Source organism: Helianthus annuus, chromosome 2, assembly GCF_002127325.2.
Source record: "Helianthus annuus cultivar XRQ/B chromosome 2, HanXRQr2.0-SUNRISE, whole genome shotgun sequence".
NCBI lineage: Eukaryota > Viridiplantae > Streptophyta > Magnoliopsida > Asterales > Asteraceae > Helianthus > Helianthus annuus.
The window spans coordinates 11,979,761-11,994,329 of NC_035434.2; the positions used below are offsets into that span (position 1 = coordinate 11,979,761).

General features: G+C 38.1%; 2 protein-coding genes across 2 annotated transcripts; one reads left to right on the top strand and one right to left on the bottom strand.

Moving 5' to 3' along the window:
* Positions 1–53: 53 nt before the first annotated feature.
* Positions 54–4,035, bottom strand: LOC118483708 (putative cyclic nucleotide-gated ion channel 8). Its single transcript, XM_035979204.1, has 5 exons — positions 3,720–4,035; positions 2,781–2,892; positions 1,591–1,827; positions 1,151–1,409; positions 54–614 (listed from the first exon to the last, which is right to left on the bottom strand). The coding sequence occupies exons 1-5, from the start codon at positions 3,884–3,886 to the stop codon at positions 133–135; spliced, it is 1,257 nt and encodes a 418-aa protein (XP_035835097.1). The 5' UTR covers positions 3,887–4,035; the 3' UTR covers positions 54–132.
* Positions 4,036–11,409: 7,374 nt separating this feature from the next.
* LOC110910815 lies at positions 11,410–14,036 on the top strand. The gene is made up of 4 exons (XM_022155406.2): positions 11,410–11,803; positions 12,171–12,521; positions 13,096–13,161; positions 13,340–14,036. Exons 1-4 carry the CDS (start codon positions 11,447–11,449, stop codon positions 13,892–13,894), a joined length of 1,329 nt encoding a protein of 442 aa, XP_022011098.1. The 5' UTR covers positions 11,410–11,446; the 3' UTR covers positions 13,895–14,036.
* Positions 14,037–14,569: the final 533 nt, after the last annotated feature.

Here is a 14,569-nt window from a genome sequence, read left to right on the forward strand (position 1 = left end):
CATTAACCCTCGAGGGCCTATATTACATCAAAAAACGACTACAACATACACGATTCACATCTAAACCGCATCCGATTATAACTTATAAGTAAACTTCCATCTTAATACAAAACCAACAAACAATGATTCGCCTTAATCCGCAGCAAAATCCGGTTCAGAAGGCTTCTGAAGACTAATAAAGCCAGTCGACACGCCACGCTTCCTCTGAACTTGTTTCATGGCATTAGCCGCAAATCTTGACGCATACATTGTAGCACCAAATGAAGATGATGATGCGCGTCCTCTAATTAACGCGCTTTCTTCGTTAATATCATTGTCATCATGCTCATCATCGTCATCATCGTAATCTTGGTATTCCTCGTCATCTTCTTCTTCTTCCTCCAACCGATGCAATTCTAGAATCTTTCGTCTAGAATAGCGCCTCCACGCCGCTTGAATAAAGCTCGCAGCCCATGTTCTCCATTGCTGTGAATAGAATCTAAACGTGTGTTGAACTTGTCGACTGTGAATTCGCCTGAATTGACTTGTGATAAACTTTACTTCATCTGCGATTAACGCAAAAGCTTCTACTTCTGTTAATGCTTTTACGGTTCGAGTAGATGGTGGTAGGTTACCTGCACATGTTAATCAGGATGAAAACATAAATATTCCATAGAGTAAATTACAAAAATCATTCTTTACATATGTCACTTATTGCAAACTATGTCCTTTGTCTTCAATAATTACAGAGAACGTACTCGATGTTTGCAAACCCTTGCAAGTTATGTCCTTTAACCATAACTCAGTTAATTTTTATGGTTAAATCTGACCAAATGGACCCCACATAAGGGTATTTTTGTGGTTAAATCTAACCAAAGGGACCCCATATGAGAGTAAAATGACCAAAATACCCTCATGTGGGGTTCATTTGGTCAGATTTAACCATAAAAAATTAACTGAGTTAGGGCTAAAGGACATAACTTGCAAGGGTTTGCAAACATCGAGTACGTTTTCTGTAATTATTGAAGATAAAGGACACAGTTTGCAATAAGTGACATACATAAAGGACGATTCTTGTAATTTACTCTATTCCATATGAAATAACTGAAAAAACTGAAAAATAACTTAACATAAATATTTCAAATGGGTTGGTACAATTTTCTCTAATTACCTGCTGATTTTGGATCCAAGGCCCAAGTAAGCAGTTCTTCGCCGCAAAAGTCACCTTCTTTCAAAAAACCGCGGTTGAAAAAGCCGCTTCTACCGCCGTCAGTAGTGACACTTTCTAACCGACCACGAATAATGAACAACATTTCGTCAACGGGGTCACCTTCCCTTAAAACATATGTGCATTCAGTGTAGAGACTCGGTTTAAGACGCTCACATATGGCGTCTAGTAACCGTTCATCCATATTTGCAAACAACGGAACCTGAAAAAGGTCAACATATATGGTCAAACTACATAAGAATGTAAAACTTTGGAAATGTTTAGTTAGGGTGATCTTGCAATTGATTATTGATGTCATGTTGGAAAAAAGTCAACATGGTCAAAGTCATGATCATAATAACTAACACTTGAGTTTTATGTTGGAAAGAGGTCAATGTACCTACCCTTTTGACTAAATTTAAACAAAGGTGTCTCTTGATGTCCCTTCTAAGATCTTTTGGTAGACTTTGGACCAAACTCTCCTCGTCTACGCCTCTTGTTTCGACCCATTTGTACTGATCATAACGACGTACTCTTTCTTTGAGTTCTTGAGGAAGCAACCTATGATGCATCCATTGTTCAGAGTCTCGCCTTTTGATCCTCATCTCCTCTAGGCGAACCGAAAGGGATTGAAGATATGTCTATCAAAAAACCAAAACATATGTTTCTCTTTTAGAATATATCACCATACAAAGGATTTATTACTCCAATATGCAAATTTCACATTTTAGTCAATGCATGTGATCACTTTTACAGATTTTTTTTTGTAATAATATAGTTTTTACAATTATCTTTAAAATATTTAGAGTAAAGTACACGGAAGGTCCCTGTGGTTTGCCAAAATTTTGCATTTGTTCCCTAGCTTTCAAAAGTACACAGATGGTCCCTATGGTTTGCACTTTGTAACTAGAGGTGTACAAATCAGTTTTTTTTAAACGGTCCGGTTTTTAACCGAATTGGTTATTTTTGTTTGGGAAAAAAAAAACGGTTTATAAAAAAAATGGTTTGGTTTTTTAACCGGTTTTTCATGAGGGAACCCAAACTGGTATAACCGGTTCGGGTCGGTTTATAACCGGTTTGTGCCAAAAAAAACGGTTTTTTAAAACCGGTTTCGGTTTATAAACTGGTTTCGAAGATCAAGATCCCTAACCAGTATACTAACCGTCGGTTCGTTCAGGTTAGAACCGGTTTTAAAAAAAAAGTTAACAAAAAACCGGATTCGGTCCTAAAACCGGTTTTTTTGTACATCTCTATTTGTAACGCATTTAGTCCTCAACTTTTTTCAAAAGTACGTGGATGGTCCCCGTGGTTTGCACTTTGTAACGCTAGTCCCTAACTTGGACATGCTAAAACCTTTATATTTGTTGACTGATGACTAAATGCGTTACAAAGTGCAAACCACAGGGACCATCCGTGAACTTCTGAAAAACTACGGACCAAATCCAAAATTTTGGTAAACCATAGGGACCAAATCCAATATTTTCATCCCAACCCGTTTGACCCGTTACTCGACCCGCCTAGCGTATCCATTTGACCACATCTATATTTACTTTTGAAGGAGTATGAATGCAGAAATTGAAGTCCTTTTTCTAACCTGCATGTTGCCAATGAGAAGTGCAAAAAGTATGAGCCCAGAAATTGCAATTATGATTGAGAAAATAATTTCTTTAGCATATGTACTGGTTTCAAGCCCCTGTCCGAGTGTACTGTTAAACACCATTGTACAAAATTAAAAAAAAAAATGAGTGAGGCTCAGAGAATTAACAGACTAGTGAGATTAAACAATTCTAGCTTGCAAGGTAAAAAAAAACCTGAAAATTGGCTAAATCATTTCATTCAAGATTTAGTTTTTTTTTTTTTTTTTAATCAGAACAATATTGTTTTTAATCATAGTTAGGGGTGCATACGAGCCAAGCGGCTCGCGAGCTACTCGAGAAAAAACTCAACACGAGCCAAGCCTTATCAAGCCCGAGCCGAGCTTGAGCGTAAAATAAAGCTCCTTTCTTTATCGAGCCCGAGCTCGAGCCTGGCATGTGAAGCTCGTCAGGCTCGTCGAGCCTTAACGACCCTTAGTGTAATATTAGTTTTTGTTAATATTTAATAACGTTTATCCCTTATTTATTGTTAATATTTAACAAAATTGATCCTTTATTTAAAGTTCTCTAGTAAACGATTCGAGCCAAGCGTATTTAAACTTGTTTACGAGCTGAGCCCGAACCTAAAGATAAACTTGTTTAGTAAACGAGCCCGAGCTTCACTTATCGAGCTTACGAGCCTAAGGAAGTCTATTATTTTTATTAAATATATTAATTACTAGATAATAAATGAGCGGAGCTCGAGCGTGAGAAACTACCAACGAACCGAGCTCAAGCTTTGAAACAAAGCTTAATCCGAGCGGACCCCGAGCTAGAGCTCTCATAAGTTAATCTAGCTCGAGCTCAAGCCCAGTTGAGCTCAGGCTCGGCTCGACCCGTTTGCACCCATAATCATAACTAGAGCATTATTATATGTTAATAACAAATTTAACTTGTACCTCAAGTTTCTCAAGCCCCACCACAAACAGTAAAAATATTTAGATATAAACTGTTCAGAGGAATCAACTTGAGATTGTACAGCAGCTAAGTAAATCCCATAATCAAATTCTCCATAAGCTTCACTTTCAACACAATGTTCATCAAGAATGTCTTTACTGACACTCATCCAAGCTTTATAGCTCTCAGATTCCTCATATCCACAGTAAAGATACTCTATTTCACATTTCTTTTCTTTTATACAAGCTTGCTCCCAACACGAGTTCTTTCGTTCCACAGCTAACAGATACCAGAATGCCCCAAAGATCTGTCAATATCAAGATGACTTTTAGTTTAGCTTACCTAATCGGTTTTTGGCATCTGGATTGTAACTCCAAACCGCTTCCTTGGCATCAAGGAAGCGGTTTGTTACAACCCAGATGCCAATTTCAGCCAAGGAAACATGGTTCATGAACTTGTTCGGCGGGAATTTAATCAAACGAACGAACATGATCATCATCATCATACTCTAAATCCCACCAATAGCAAAGCAAAGGTAGGATCTGAGGAGGGTAAGATGTAGATAGCCTTACCTCTACCCGCAGGAATAGAGAAGCTGCTTCCAGTAAATCCCACCAATAGCAAAGCAAACGAACGAACATGAACACACATTTTATTTGTTCATTTATGTTCGCTTATTTACATTTGTTTATGTTCGTTTCAATTTAAATACATAAGTAGTTATATTTATATGTATATTAAACATTAAAGGAACTTTCTAACTACTTAAATAAATACAACTAATTGGTAATTGAGCTTTCTAGTAATAAAAAATGGGTTTTGCAATGGAATTTATCACAATCAGTCACTAATTCATATTAAAAATTACTTTATGTCCGTTTATGTTTAGTCAATTGTGTTCATTTGTGTCCATTTAGGTTTGTTTAATTATGTTCATTTGTGTTGTTTATTGTTTGTTAAATTATGTTCATTTAAGTTTGTTTGTTTGTTTGTTTGTTTGTTTATGTTCATTTACATTCGTGAACTGTTTGTTTAGGTTTTAAACGAACGGACATAAACAAACAGAAACATGCCTATTTTCTTAATAAACCAACATGAACAAAAAAAAAATGTGTTCGATTATATGTTCGTGTTCAGTTAAATTTAAATGAACGAACACGAACATACATGTATTCATGTTCGCTCGGTTCATTTACAGACCTAAATATAATTGATGCTTTGGTTGAATGCTTGAAACATTCTATACAAAATTCTAAAAATAAATAAATTATATGGGATCAAAGAAACTTACATGGCCAGCAAGAACAAACCAAACCAAATAATAAGCTGCACCGGCCCAAGCTGTTTCGGTGATGACACCAACGGTCTTTTTGAGCTCCGAAAATAGCGGTAGGATACGGATGGACCGAGGAATGTATTGCACAATTACAATCCAAAACAAAAAGTTTTTTGTACCCAGCACAGCCGAACCATGCGATCTGTGAAGGAATCTCCACACAACAATCTGCAAAAAGATCATCGTCGATAACGGACATTAATTTTCTACTATCTGATATTAAGCAGTGTTGTAAGAATCGCTAGGCGCTAGTTGGCCAGTGGGTGGTACATACTAGCTATTAATCGGATTGAGATTTTTATATGGAGTTAATTACTGTTTTCGTCCCTATGGTTTGTCAAAAACACTATTTCAGTCCATTAGTTTAAAAATTGTGATTTCAGTCCCTGTGGTTTCACTTTCGTAACCATTTCAGTCCACCTCGTAACCATTTCAGTCCCTGTACTAACAGAATAAATGGATTGAAATGATTATGAAAGTGAAACCACAGGGACTGAAATGGTTAAGAAAGTGAAACCACAGGGACTGAAATCGCAATTTTTAAACTAATGGACTGAAATAGTGATTTTTGACAAACCACAGGGAAGAAAACAGTAATTAACTCTTTTATATGTAATCTTCAGTTTAATATATACACACACATTTTTATGTGTATTTTTTTAGCAAGATAAATACACATAAAAATGTCCAAAACCGCCGATTTTTGGCTAATTAGAACTGCCTAGGGCCGTCGTTGACCGTCTAGCAGTTAATGGCGGATTAGAGGAAAATTACTCGGTGAACCACCGCCTAGCGATTAATCAGCGACGACTAATCGGATGCAAGTTGAGATTTTTACAACCATGATAGTAAGAAGAGTAAACTTCCGTTTTACTCCCTGTGGTTTGGTCACTTTAACGGTTTTGCTCCAAACCTTTAAAAATAGCCATTTTACTCCCTAATATTTCGGTTTTTTTGCCAGTTTGCTCCCCGCCTCTAACTCCATCCAAATTGTTTGTTTTTCCATTTTGCTCCCCGCAGGGAGTAAACTTGCAACAAAACCAAAACATCAGGGAGTAAAATGGCTATTTTTAAAGGTTTGGGGCAAAACCGTTAAAGTGACCAAAACACAGGGAGCAAAACGGAAGTTTACTCTATTAAGAAAGCAATACCTGTGGTAAAGGTAGTACAGAAAGAAGGTCAACTATGAAATAACGCTGCAAATATCGCCTCGCTATTTGTCCAGGATCTATAACAAGTTCACCACGCCCAAAAACTCGAGACGATGGTGCAATATACGCTGTGCGAAACTGGAGACCGATCCGAATAAGGTAGAAAAGATCAACTATGGTCCTCACAGTTGTAATGTAGTGTGCTAAACTTTTATGTATTTTTAAACATCTTTCTTTATCATGATAAACCGGGATATAAAAAAACAAAGGATCCACATACACTGCGAGAATACACGACAACACCAAAAACTTGTTCCATACTAGAAGATTTTTGTCTTGTGGGTCGATTATTTTTTTCTCGGATACTTTGAGATCTTCAGAGAATACGGCCCTTGGGTAGATCAGCTAACTCCCAAGTTCCATTTCCCATAATGGAATCCATTTCATCATTGACTGCCTCCTTCCACAAAGGAGCATCTCTTGATGACATTGCCTCGTTGAAAGTTTTAGGATCATCATCCAAATTTACAGCAAAAATGACCTCTCTCGTCACTTTCTTTTGAGTTCCTTCAACCAGGTAAGAAAAGAAATCATCTCCATAACTTTTCTCTTTTCTAACTCTAGTACTTTTCCTTGGTTCTTCAACTATTGGTGAGGGTTGAACCCTTTTCTCAGAAGTACTAGAAGTTGTGGTGCCATTTGAGTTTTCATCATCTCTAGAAAACTTGTTCTCAAAGAATTCCACATCTCTGGATTCTACAACTATACCTGATTCGTCATCCAACAATCGGTAAGATTTACTATGCGAAGCATATCCAATGAATACACTCTTGAAAGCTCGTTCTCCCAGTTTAAGTGTCTTTGGATCAGGTACGCGATAGTAAGCAAGACAACCCCAAACCCTCAAATGCTCTAGGTTTGGTTTTCTTCCTTTCCATAACTCATATGGACTCGTAGGTATCACACGACTAGTGATCCTATTATGAACATAACATGCGGTTAACACAGCTTCCCCCCACATATTACGAGGTAGACCCGATTGGTTTAACATACAGTTAGCCATCTCTACCAAGGTTCGGTTCTTTCTCTCAGCCAAACCATTTTGTTGGGGAGTATATGGTGCAGTTCTCTCATGTATGATGCCTTCTTCTTCGCAGAATGCATCAAACCTTCGGTTAAAGTATTCTCCGCCTCTGTCCGAGCGAAGAATTTTAATGCGTTTCTCCTTTTGTTTTTCAACCTCAGCCTTATATATTTTGAATGCCTCAAAAGCTTCGTCTTTTGAATGCAACAAATAAACATATAAGTATCGGCTCGAGTCGTCACAGAAAGTGATAAAGTATCTCTTACCCCCACGAGTAAGAACTCCATTCAGTTCACAAATATCTGAATGAATTAGTTCTAGTAGTGATGTATTGCGTTTAGGAACACTTGGAAAAGGTTTCTTTGTGAATTTTGATTTAACACAAGTTTCGCATTTTTCAAAGTCTTTATCATTTAATTTTAATAAACCTTTAGTTTGCATTTTTTCAATGTTTTTAATGTTTGTATGAGCTAAACGTTTGTGCCATAAAGAAATTGAACAAGCGATATAATCAGAAGACATAATTTCATTCAAATCAAAACCAATTGCATTACATTCACCAATACTAGAACTAACACTACCACCACTATCACTATCACTTTCATTCCCAAACCCGTCAATCACAGAAACGCCCCCTTGATCCGAATCTTCTTCTTCACCAATCCCATCTTCAGCTAAGTCAAGACGATACATTCCACCCGTGTTCTTTGCTTGACCCACATAGATGTCATTTAGAGAAAACTTCACACGGAGATTCTTGATAACCAGCTTGTAACCATTCCGATCAAACTTATCAGCAGAAACAAGACCCTTGGTGATACCAGGAACATGCAACACGTCCTGAAGAGTAACCACTTGACCATCTCTGAAGTTTAGACGCACCGTGCCTTTACCTCGAACCTCTACACGATGTCCATCAGCACATACCACCACTGTTCCTTGAGGAACAGGAGCATAAGTAAGAAACGAGCCACGATTCCCACAAACATGAACAGTGGCTCCAGAATCCAAAAACCATCCTCTACATGCCACAATGCGTGTATATTGAGAAAGCATGTTGACTTCACCAAGACCCACATTGGCCACTAGATTGGTGACTTTCTCAACATCAATAGCACTCGTAGAACCAACCGTGGATCCAGATTTCCTCTGAGAGCACTCTCGTGCATAATGCCCTGTTTCTCCACAAACATGACATTTACCAGACCTCTTTGGTTGATGGTTGTTAGTGTGTTGTGACTTCTTGAATTCTTTCTTCTTTGGTGCTGTAAACTTCTTATTCCTTGATGATGCCCCTTTTCCCTTTTGACCAGATCCACCAGCAACATGATTCACACTCGATCCGACTTTACCTCTTTTGTCCCTGTTGCGCGTTTCCTCCTCAATTCGAAGGTGCTTCAACAGTTCATCCAAAGAGTAGTCCTCAGACTTGTGCATCATTCTCTTTGAGAAATCCTTCCAACCAGGAGGCAATTTTGCAATAATAACCCCTACTTGAAATATTTCTGGCAGCGGAATAGAAAGTGCAGTCAATTTGTTAACAAGAACTTGGAGTTCATGCACCTGCTCCAAGATTGACTTGTCATCGACCATTTGGAAGTCTAGGTACTTGGAAATAAGGTATTTGTTAGTACCTTCTTCATGAGCCTTGTACTTATCTTCCAAAGCTTTCCACAATTCTCTAGCACTTTTTATTGGCGCGTACAAGTCATAGAGACGATCCGAAAGGGAATTTTTGATGTGACCCAGGCAAAGATCTTCAGCTTCCTTACGGATAAGTCTTTGCCTTGCCAAATCTTCATTTGGGAGCTCTCCTGCTTCACCAGGAGGGTCATCAGGGATTGCAGGCAAGTCAGGATCAAGGATATAGTAAAGTTTCAGCACAACTAGCATGAACTTAACCTTGTCCGCCCAGCGGGTATAGTTCTGACCATCGAATCTGTCCAACTTGACAAACTCTTGATTCATGAATCTCAGATTGGCTGTTGGTAGTTCAGAGTCCATTAATTCTGTTGATTAAAACACAAAATAAAATCCTTTAAGATTGTTGAAAATAATTTAATCAAACAATTAATTTATTAATTACCGAGTTATCAGCCAAACCAGTTTGTTCCAACTTGAGCAAACTGATTAAAGAAAGGTAGAAGGAGACTGTCCCGTTGTCGGACGAATTTAAAGAACAAGTAAATTAAAACCAACCTGGCGAGTGAGAACGAAGATCCTTGAACGAAAGCCTTGAACTGCACGGAAAAACTCCTGTCCTTAAAGGATTTTACACGCTCATATTGTTGTGAGCTGCAGCGTAAACTCCCAGGATTTAATGCAGAACTGATCTGGTATTCCAACAGCAATGGAAACCAGAAAACGCAGAAGCTGGAACGAAAACACGAACACCCAGATGGAGGAGAGTAGGCTGCGAAATTGTGTGTATGTGAATGGGTAACAGGAAGCCTTTATTTATAGTTGTGGGTTATACCAGAGAATGAGAAAAACGGGGAGAGATATACCAATCCCATACGAATTCGTTTTTCTGGATGCATATCCACACGAATTCGATTACTGTATAGTTATCCCATACGAATTCGAATCAGTATGGGATAACCCCCACTGTTTCGAATTAATCTCTATCTCTCTATCTCATTCAATCCACAAATCTGACCCACCTGACCAGACCTTAGCTAAAAATAAAAGCTCCTCAGCTCCTCGCGCGAAGTGCAAAGTGCGCCTCAAACGCGCCCATTCGCGCCTCAAACGCGACCATTCGCGAGCTCGCGGCTCGGCTCGGCTCGGCGCGCGTGTGGGCTTCACCCACTTCTCAACCCATTTATCACTATGGAGGCCCATAAGGGGTAATCCCTTATAAACCACCCAAACTTCAATCACTCCACCAATGTGGGATGGAGGAAACATACCAACTTGTATGTTCCTCTTGAATATTATCTATAATATTTCCAACAATTTAGCCATATAAAATGACCGAATTGGCCTTCTCGCTAACAGAAAAAATGGATGAAGTTAACTCAGTGGACTAAAATGGCAACTGTGAAACCTTTTTGGACCCACAGGTTAAAAATGAAACCTTTGGACTAAACTGACAAAATGGCCCAAACCACAGGGACTAAAATGGCATTTAACTCTAAAATTTATATAAATAAAAGGCCATGTGTAGGCTTGCGAGCCTGACTAGATTTAAGCTTTTAGCGAATCGATCTAAAGTAACTCACGATCTGCTCGCTTAAATTCCGTACTTGAATCTTGTTGTTAAAAGTGTGGATGAAGGAATAACATGTTAACGAAATCATTGTGTGAGTTCAACACTTTTAACATGTTATCGAAATCATCGTGTGAGTTCAAAACTTGTAACATTTGCAATGCTTTCTTTCTTATCGATAGGCTTCCGGACGCCAGGTAAGAAGAAGCTTAAACCAACGATCAGGAACGGATAGACAACCATTTGTACCATACACAAACACGAAAATTAAAACGAGAAACGAGCCAAAAAACTTGTGTTGCGCGTTACAAGGGTTGACCGATGCTCAGATTTCTGATATACGAGATATGGGATTTGAATCTTTAAAATCCTTTAGCATACCCAACATACCAAGAAGATTAGGGTATTGGTTGTTGGTCAACTATGATCATAAAAGCAAGAGTGAATTTCAAGGATTGTCCTTTATCTTTATACCCGTTTTCAGGCGCTGTCCTTTATATTCAAAATTGACGAGTTTTGTCCTTTATGTTTTCATATCATACACGTTTTGTCCTTTGGGCCTAACCCAGTTAGTTTTTTCAGTTAAATTTGGTCATGTGCTTTGCACATGAGAGCATTTTTGTCAATTTAAAGGTAAGTTCGACGGCAGATTTACAACTCAAAGCTTCTGCAACCTTTGAATTGACAAAAATGCCCTCATGTGCAAAGCACATGACCAAATTTAACTGAAAAAACTAACTGGGTTAGGCTTAAAGGACAAAACGTGTATGATATGAAAACAAAAAGGACAAAACTCGTCAATTTTGAACATAAAGGACAGCGCCTGAAAATGTGTATAAAGATAAAGGACAATTCTTGAAATTCACTCTAAAAGCAACGAGTTAAACGTTGGCGACCGTATAATCAAAATCACGCCTTCAAAGGTTCATGATGTTTTCGGCGTGCCTATGGGGAAAATTACCGTCTCTGAAAAGCGAAGGTTGTCAAAAAAAGATGCTATTAGAGAAGAATGGAGGAAACAGTTCATTCATGAGAAAATAAGTTTCGAACACGTGATTGAAAAGCTTAAATCGTATAGAAAAGGTGGAACGCTTTTCAAGCTTAACTTCCTTGTTGTCTTTAACTCGATCGTTGGTGAATGTACCAAGAATTTAACTGTTAATCATAAATTTCTCGCATCGATTATGAATGAAGGCGACATACCTAACATGGATTGGTGTAGTTACGTCATAACGTGCCTGAAGAGAACGAAAGAGGAATGGAATGGTACGGAGCCCTATAATGGCCCTTTGACTTTTCTTGCGGTACGTTTGTTTACTGTTTATATAAGTTCTATGCAGTTAATATCGGTGAGATATCGGTGATATATCGGTCATATCGGTCCCTTAGTAAAATATCGGTCAAATATCGGTACCGATATTATCGGCGATATTGACCGATATTTGACCGATATAACCGATATATCACTGAATTATTGGTGTTAAATTGCTATATATATAAATTCTGCATTATATTAAATTACCAATATCCCACCGATATCTCAACGAGATAACCTATATTTCAAATATGGTCCTTTACTGATATCCGATATTTTACCGCATTAACTGCATAATAAGTTGTTGACTTGCGTTTTAACGCAAATAAATTAACATGATTTTCCTAACACAACAGGTTTTATACGCACACGAGCAACAACTGAAATGTAGCCCTGAAAAAGCAATAACACCGGCTATAAAATATGTTACCACGGATTATTTAGTTGATCTCGAGAGTTCCATGTGTGACAATGGACCGTGTTTGAATGATGACGTTGAAGAGGACAATCAGTCAACTCAATATGTTGAAGTTCAAGTTGAAATGGTAACTCAAATTGAATTTGATAAAGGTCAAACCGGTGAAGTTCAAGCTGATATTGACCAAAATGTGAACATGCCCATTGGCCCATCGGGTGCTCAGTCACTGTCTGGATTATCAGCTAACCTTAGCCATTGTAACCGATCTGAACCGCCTAAAGATGTGATAGTAAGTCATGCACACTAGTTTTTTTTGCTATACTTTGCTTATTTTTAAACATTTTCTACCTTGTAAATGCTTAAACACAAATACTATTTCGACAACTTGGCACTAGGCGCTAGGCGCTAGTCGGGCAGTGGGGTACCGACTAGCGATTAATCGGGATTAATAGGGATTAATCGGAATTAATCGGATCGAGATTTTTATATGTAATTTTTAGTTATATATATACACATACATTTTTATATGTAGTTTTCTAAAGTAGACATGTTTTAACCCCTCAGTAACCCATTTTTTTAAGTATCTGGAAGGAATTAATAAGGTTTGGTCGAAATTTGGCCGACGTCTCACCAAAATTTGGCTAGAATAGGACCGCCGTTGACCGCCTAGCAATTAATCGGCCAATAATCGGTGAACCTCCGATTAGTGATTAATCGGTGACTAATCGGGATTTTTACAACCATGGCAGATGGAGAACAAAATCAGATTAAAATCAAAAGTAAAACAAGTAAACAGCATCAACAACTCTTTATTCTATTTATACTTTGTATGTAGACTAACACGTCTTTATCTATCATTGTAGTTACTTGATGACGACGATGATGATGATGTAGTTATCTTAGACCCCAAGCAGGAACAATGTGAGCTGGTATGTATGTATCTCCCTACCTATCAATTATTTTATACATTTCAACGATTAGTATTTAAAAAACATTAAAAAAAATACCGGTTTCACTAGTATTTAAAAAACATTAAAAAAAAATACCCAGCCCGTTTGACCCATAACCCAACCGACCCGCTAATTTAGTCGCCTCTCTAATACATAGGTGGGAAAGTTCTCATCTCGTCGAAGTGACATAGTTTGTGTCCAAGGCTACACAGTGAAGCGTGATGTTGCAAAAATTCTTGAAGCCATTTTCGAGAAACACGGTGACATTGCAGACAAATGTGTAATCAAAACAAAGTCTTTGAGATCACCAATCCTCGAGGCTGTGTGTGAAGTTGCCAAGTGGATTCAAGTCAATGATGTTCTTGACAAACTTGAAGATATAGAGAATCGGCTGTCGGATATAAAGGCAGTCAACATTGATGTCTCATGGCTTCAAACTCGCCTAGACGCCATCCGTAAAAGAAAGGAGGTCAGTGAAGAGTACAATTTGCTTATGGAAATGAAAGCAAACACCCTTTCGGCTAAAAAGGCTGCCCAAATCTGTTTGAGAAAGAGACGTGCAGAGCTCGCGGATGCACAAGAACAATCTAAAAGGGCTAAAAGGTGTGTGGATGTGTTGCATCTTGTTGGAGAGAATCTAATCGACCACTTCTTCGAAACTAAAGTCAAAATGAACTCATGGGTAAAGGACGTGGTTGTGTTGGCTAAATAGATCATGTTATGGTGTGTAATATTAGAAGATTGTCTAGCTAGGCTAAATGTGTGTCTTAAAACAGGTTATTGACCAAGAGGTTGCAACTTTAAACCTTGATAGACTATGTTTTGAACCTTATTAGGAATATTATATGTTATGCATAGGGCTGGCAATTTTACACAAATACACGACACGAACCTACACGAAGTTAACAGGTATCGCATATGGCCTTAACAGGTATCGTGTACCAAACAGGTAGACACGAGATTACCTGTTAATTTTCGTGTATAAACAGGTTAAATACCTGTTTACCTGTTAATACCCGTTAGTACACGATAAGAAATTAAATTAAATAAAACTCATCAGCCATGTGCGTATGAGTTCCTTAATTCCTTTCTATTTTCATTCCTCATTCAATTAAAAAAAAAACCCTAAACTCCCTCTGTAACTCTCAGATAGCATGTTGTGTTCGTGTTTTTGTTCGTGTTAACGGTATTAATAGGTAATTTTCGTGTATATCGTGTCGTGTTCGTGTATGGGATTTCGTGTATCGTGTCTTTTCGTGTCATGTCTTATCGTGTACGAGTATACACGATATGCCAGCCCTAGTTATGCATTTATGTTTCATCCTTTGTAGCCTTTCTAGTACCCGCTCATATCATATACAAAGGTATTTCTCTCACGACATGAGTC

Bases quoted from the DNA above. Each gene is read 5' to 3' on its own strand.
- LOC118483708 (XM_035979204.1), bottom strand. From the start codon at position 3,886: ATGAGTGTCAGTAAAGACATTCTTGATGAACATTGTGTTGAAAGTGAA. The intron at 1,410-1,590 runs GTAGGTACATTG...GACCTTTTTCAG, and splicing joins GTTTAAATTTAGTCAAAAGG to GTTCCGTTGTTTGCAAATAT. The intron at 615-1,150 runs GTAATTAGAGAA...TAACATGTGCAG, and splicing joins CTTGGATCCAAAATCAGCAG to GTAACCTACCACCATCTACT.
- LOC110910815 (XM_022155406.2), top strand. From the start codon at position 11,447: ATGGGGAAAATTACCGTCTCTGAAAAGCGAAGGTTGTCAAAAAAAGAT. The intron at 12,522-13,095 runs GTAAGTCATGCA...CTATCATTGTAG, and splicing joins AACCGCCTAAAGATGTGATA to TTACTTGATGACGACGATGA. The intron at 13,162-13,339 runs GTATGTATGTAT...TCTAATACATAG, and splicing joins AGCAGGAACAATGTGAGCTG to GTGGGAAAGTTCTCATCTCG.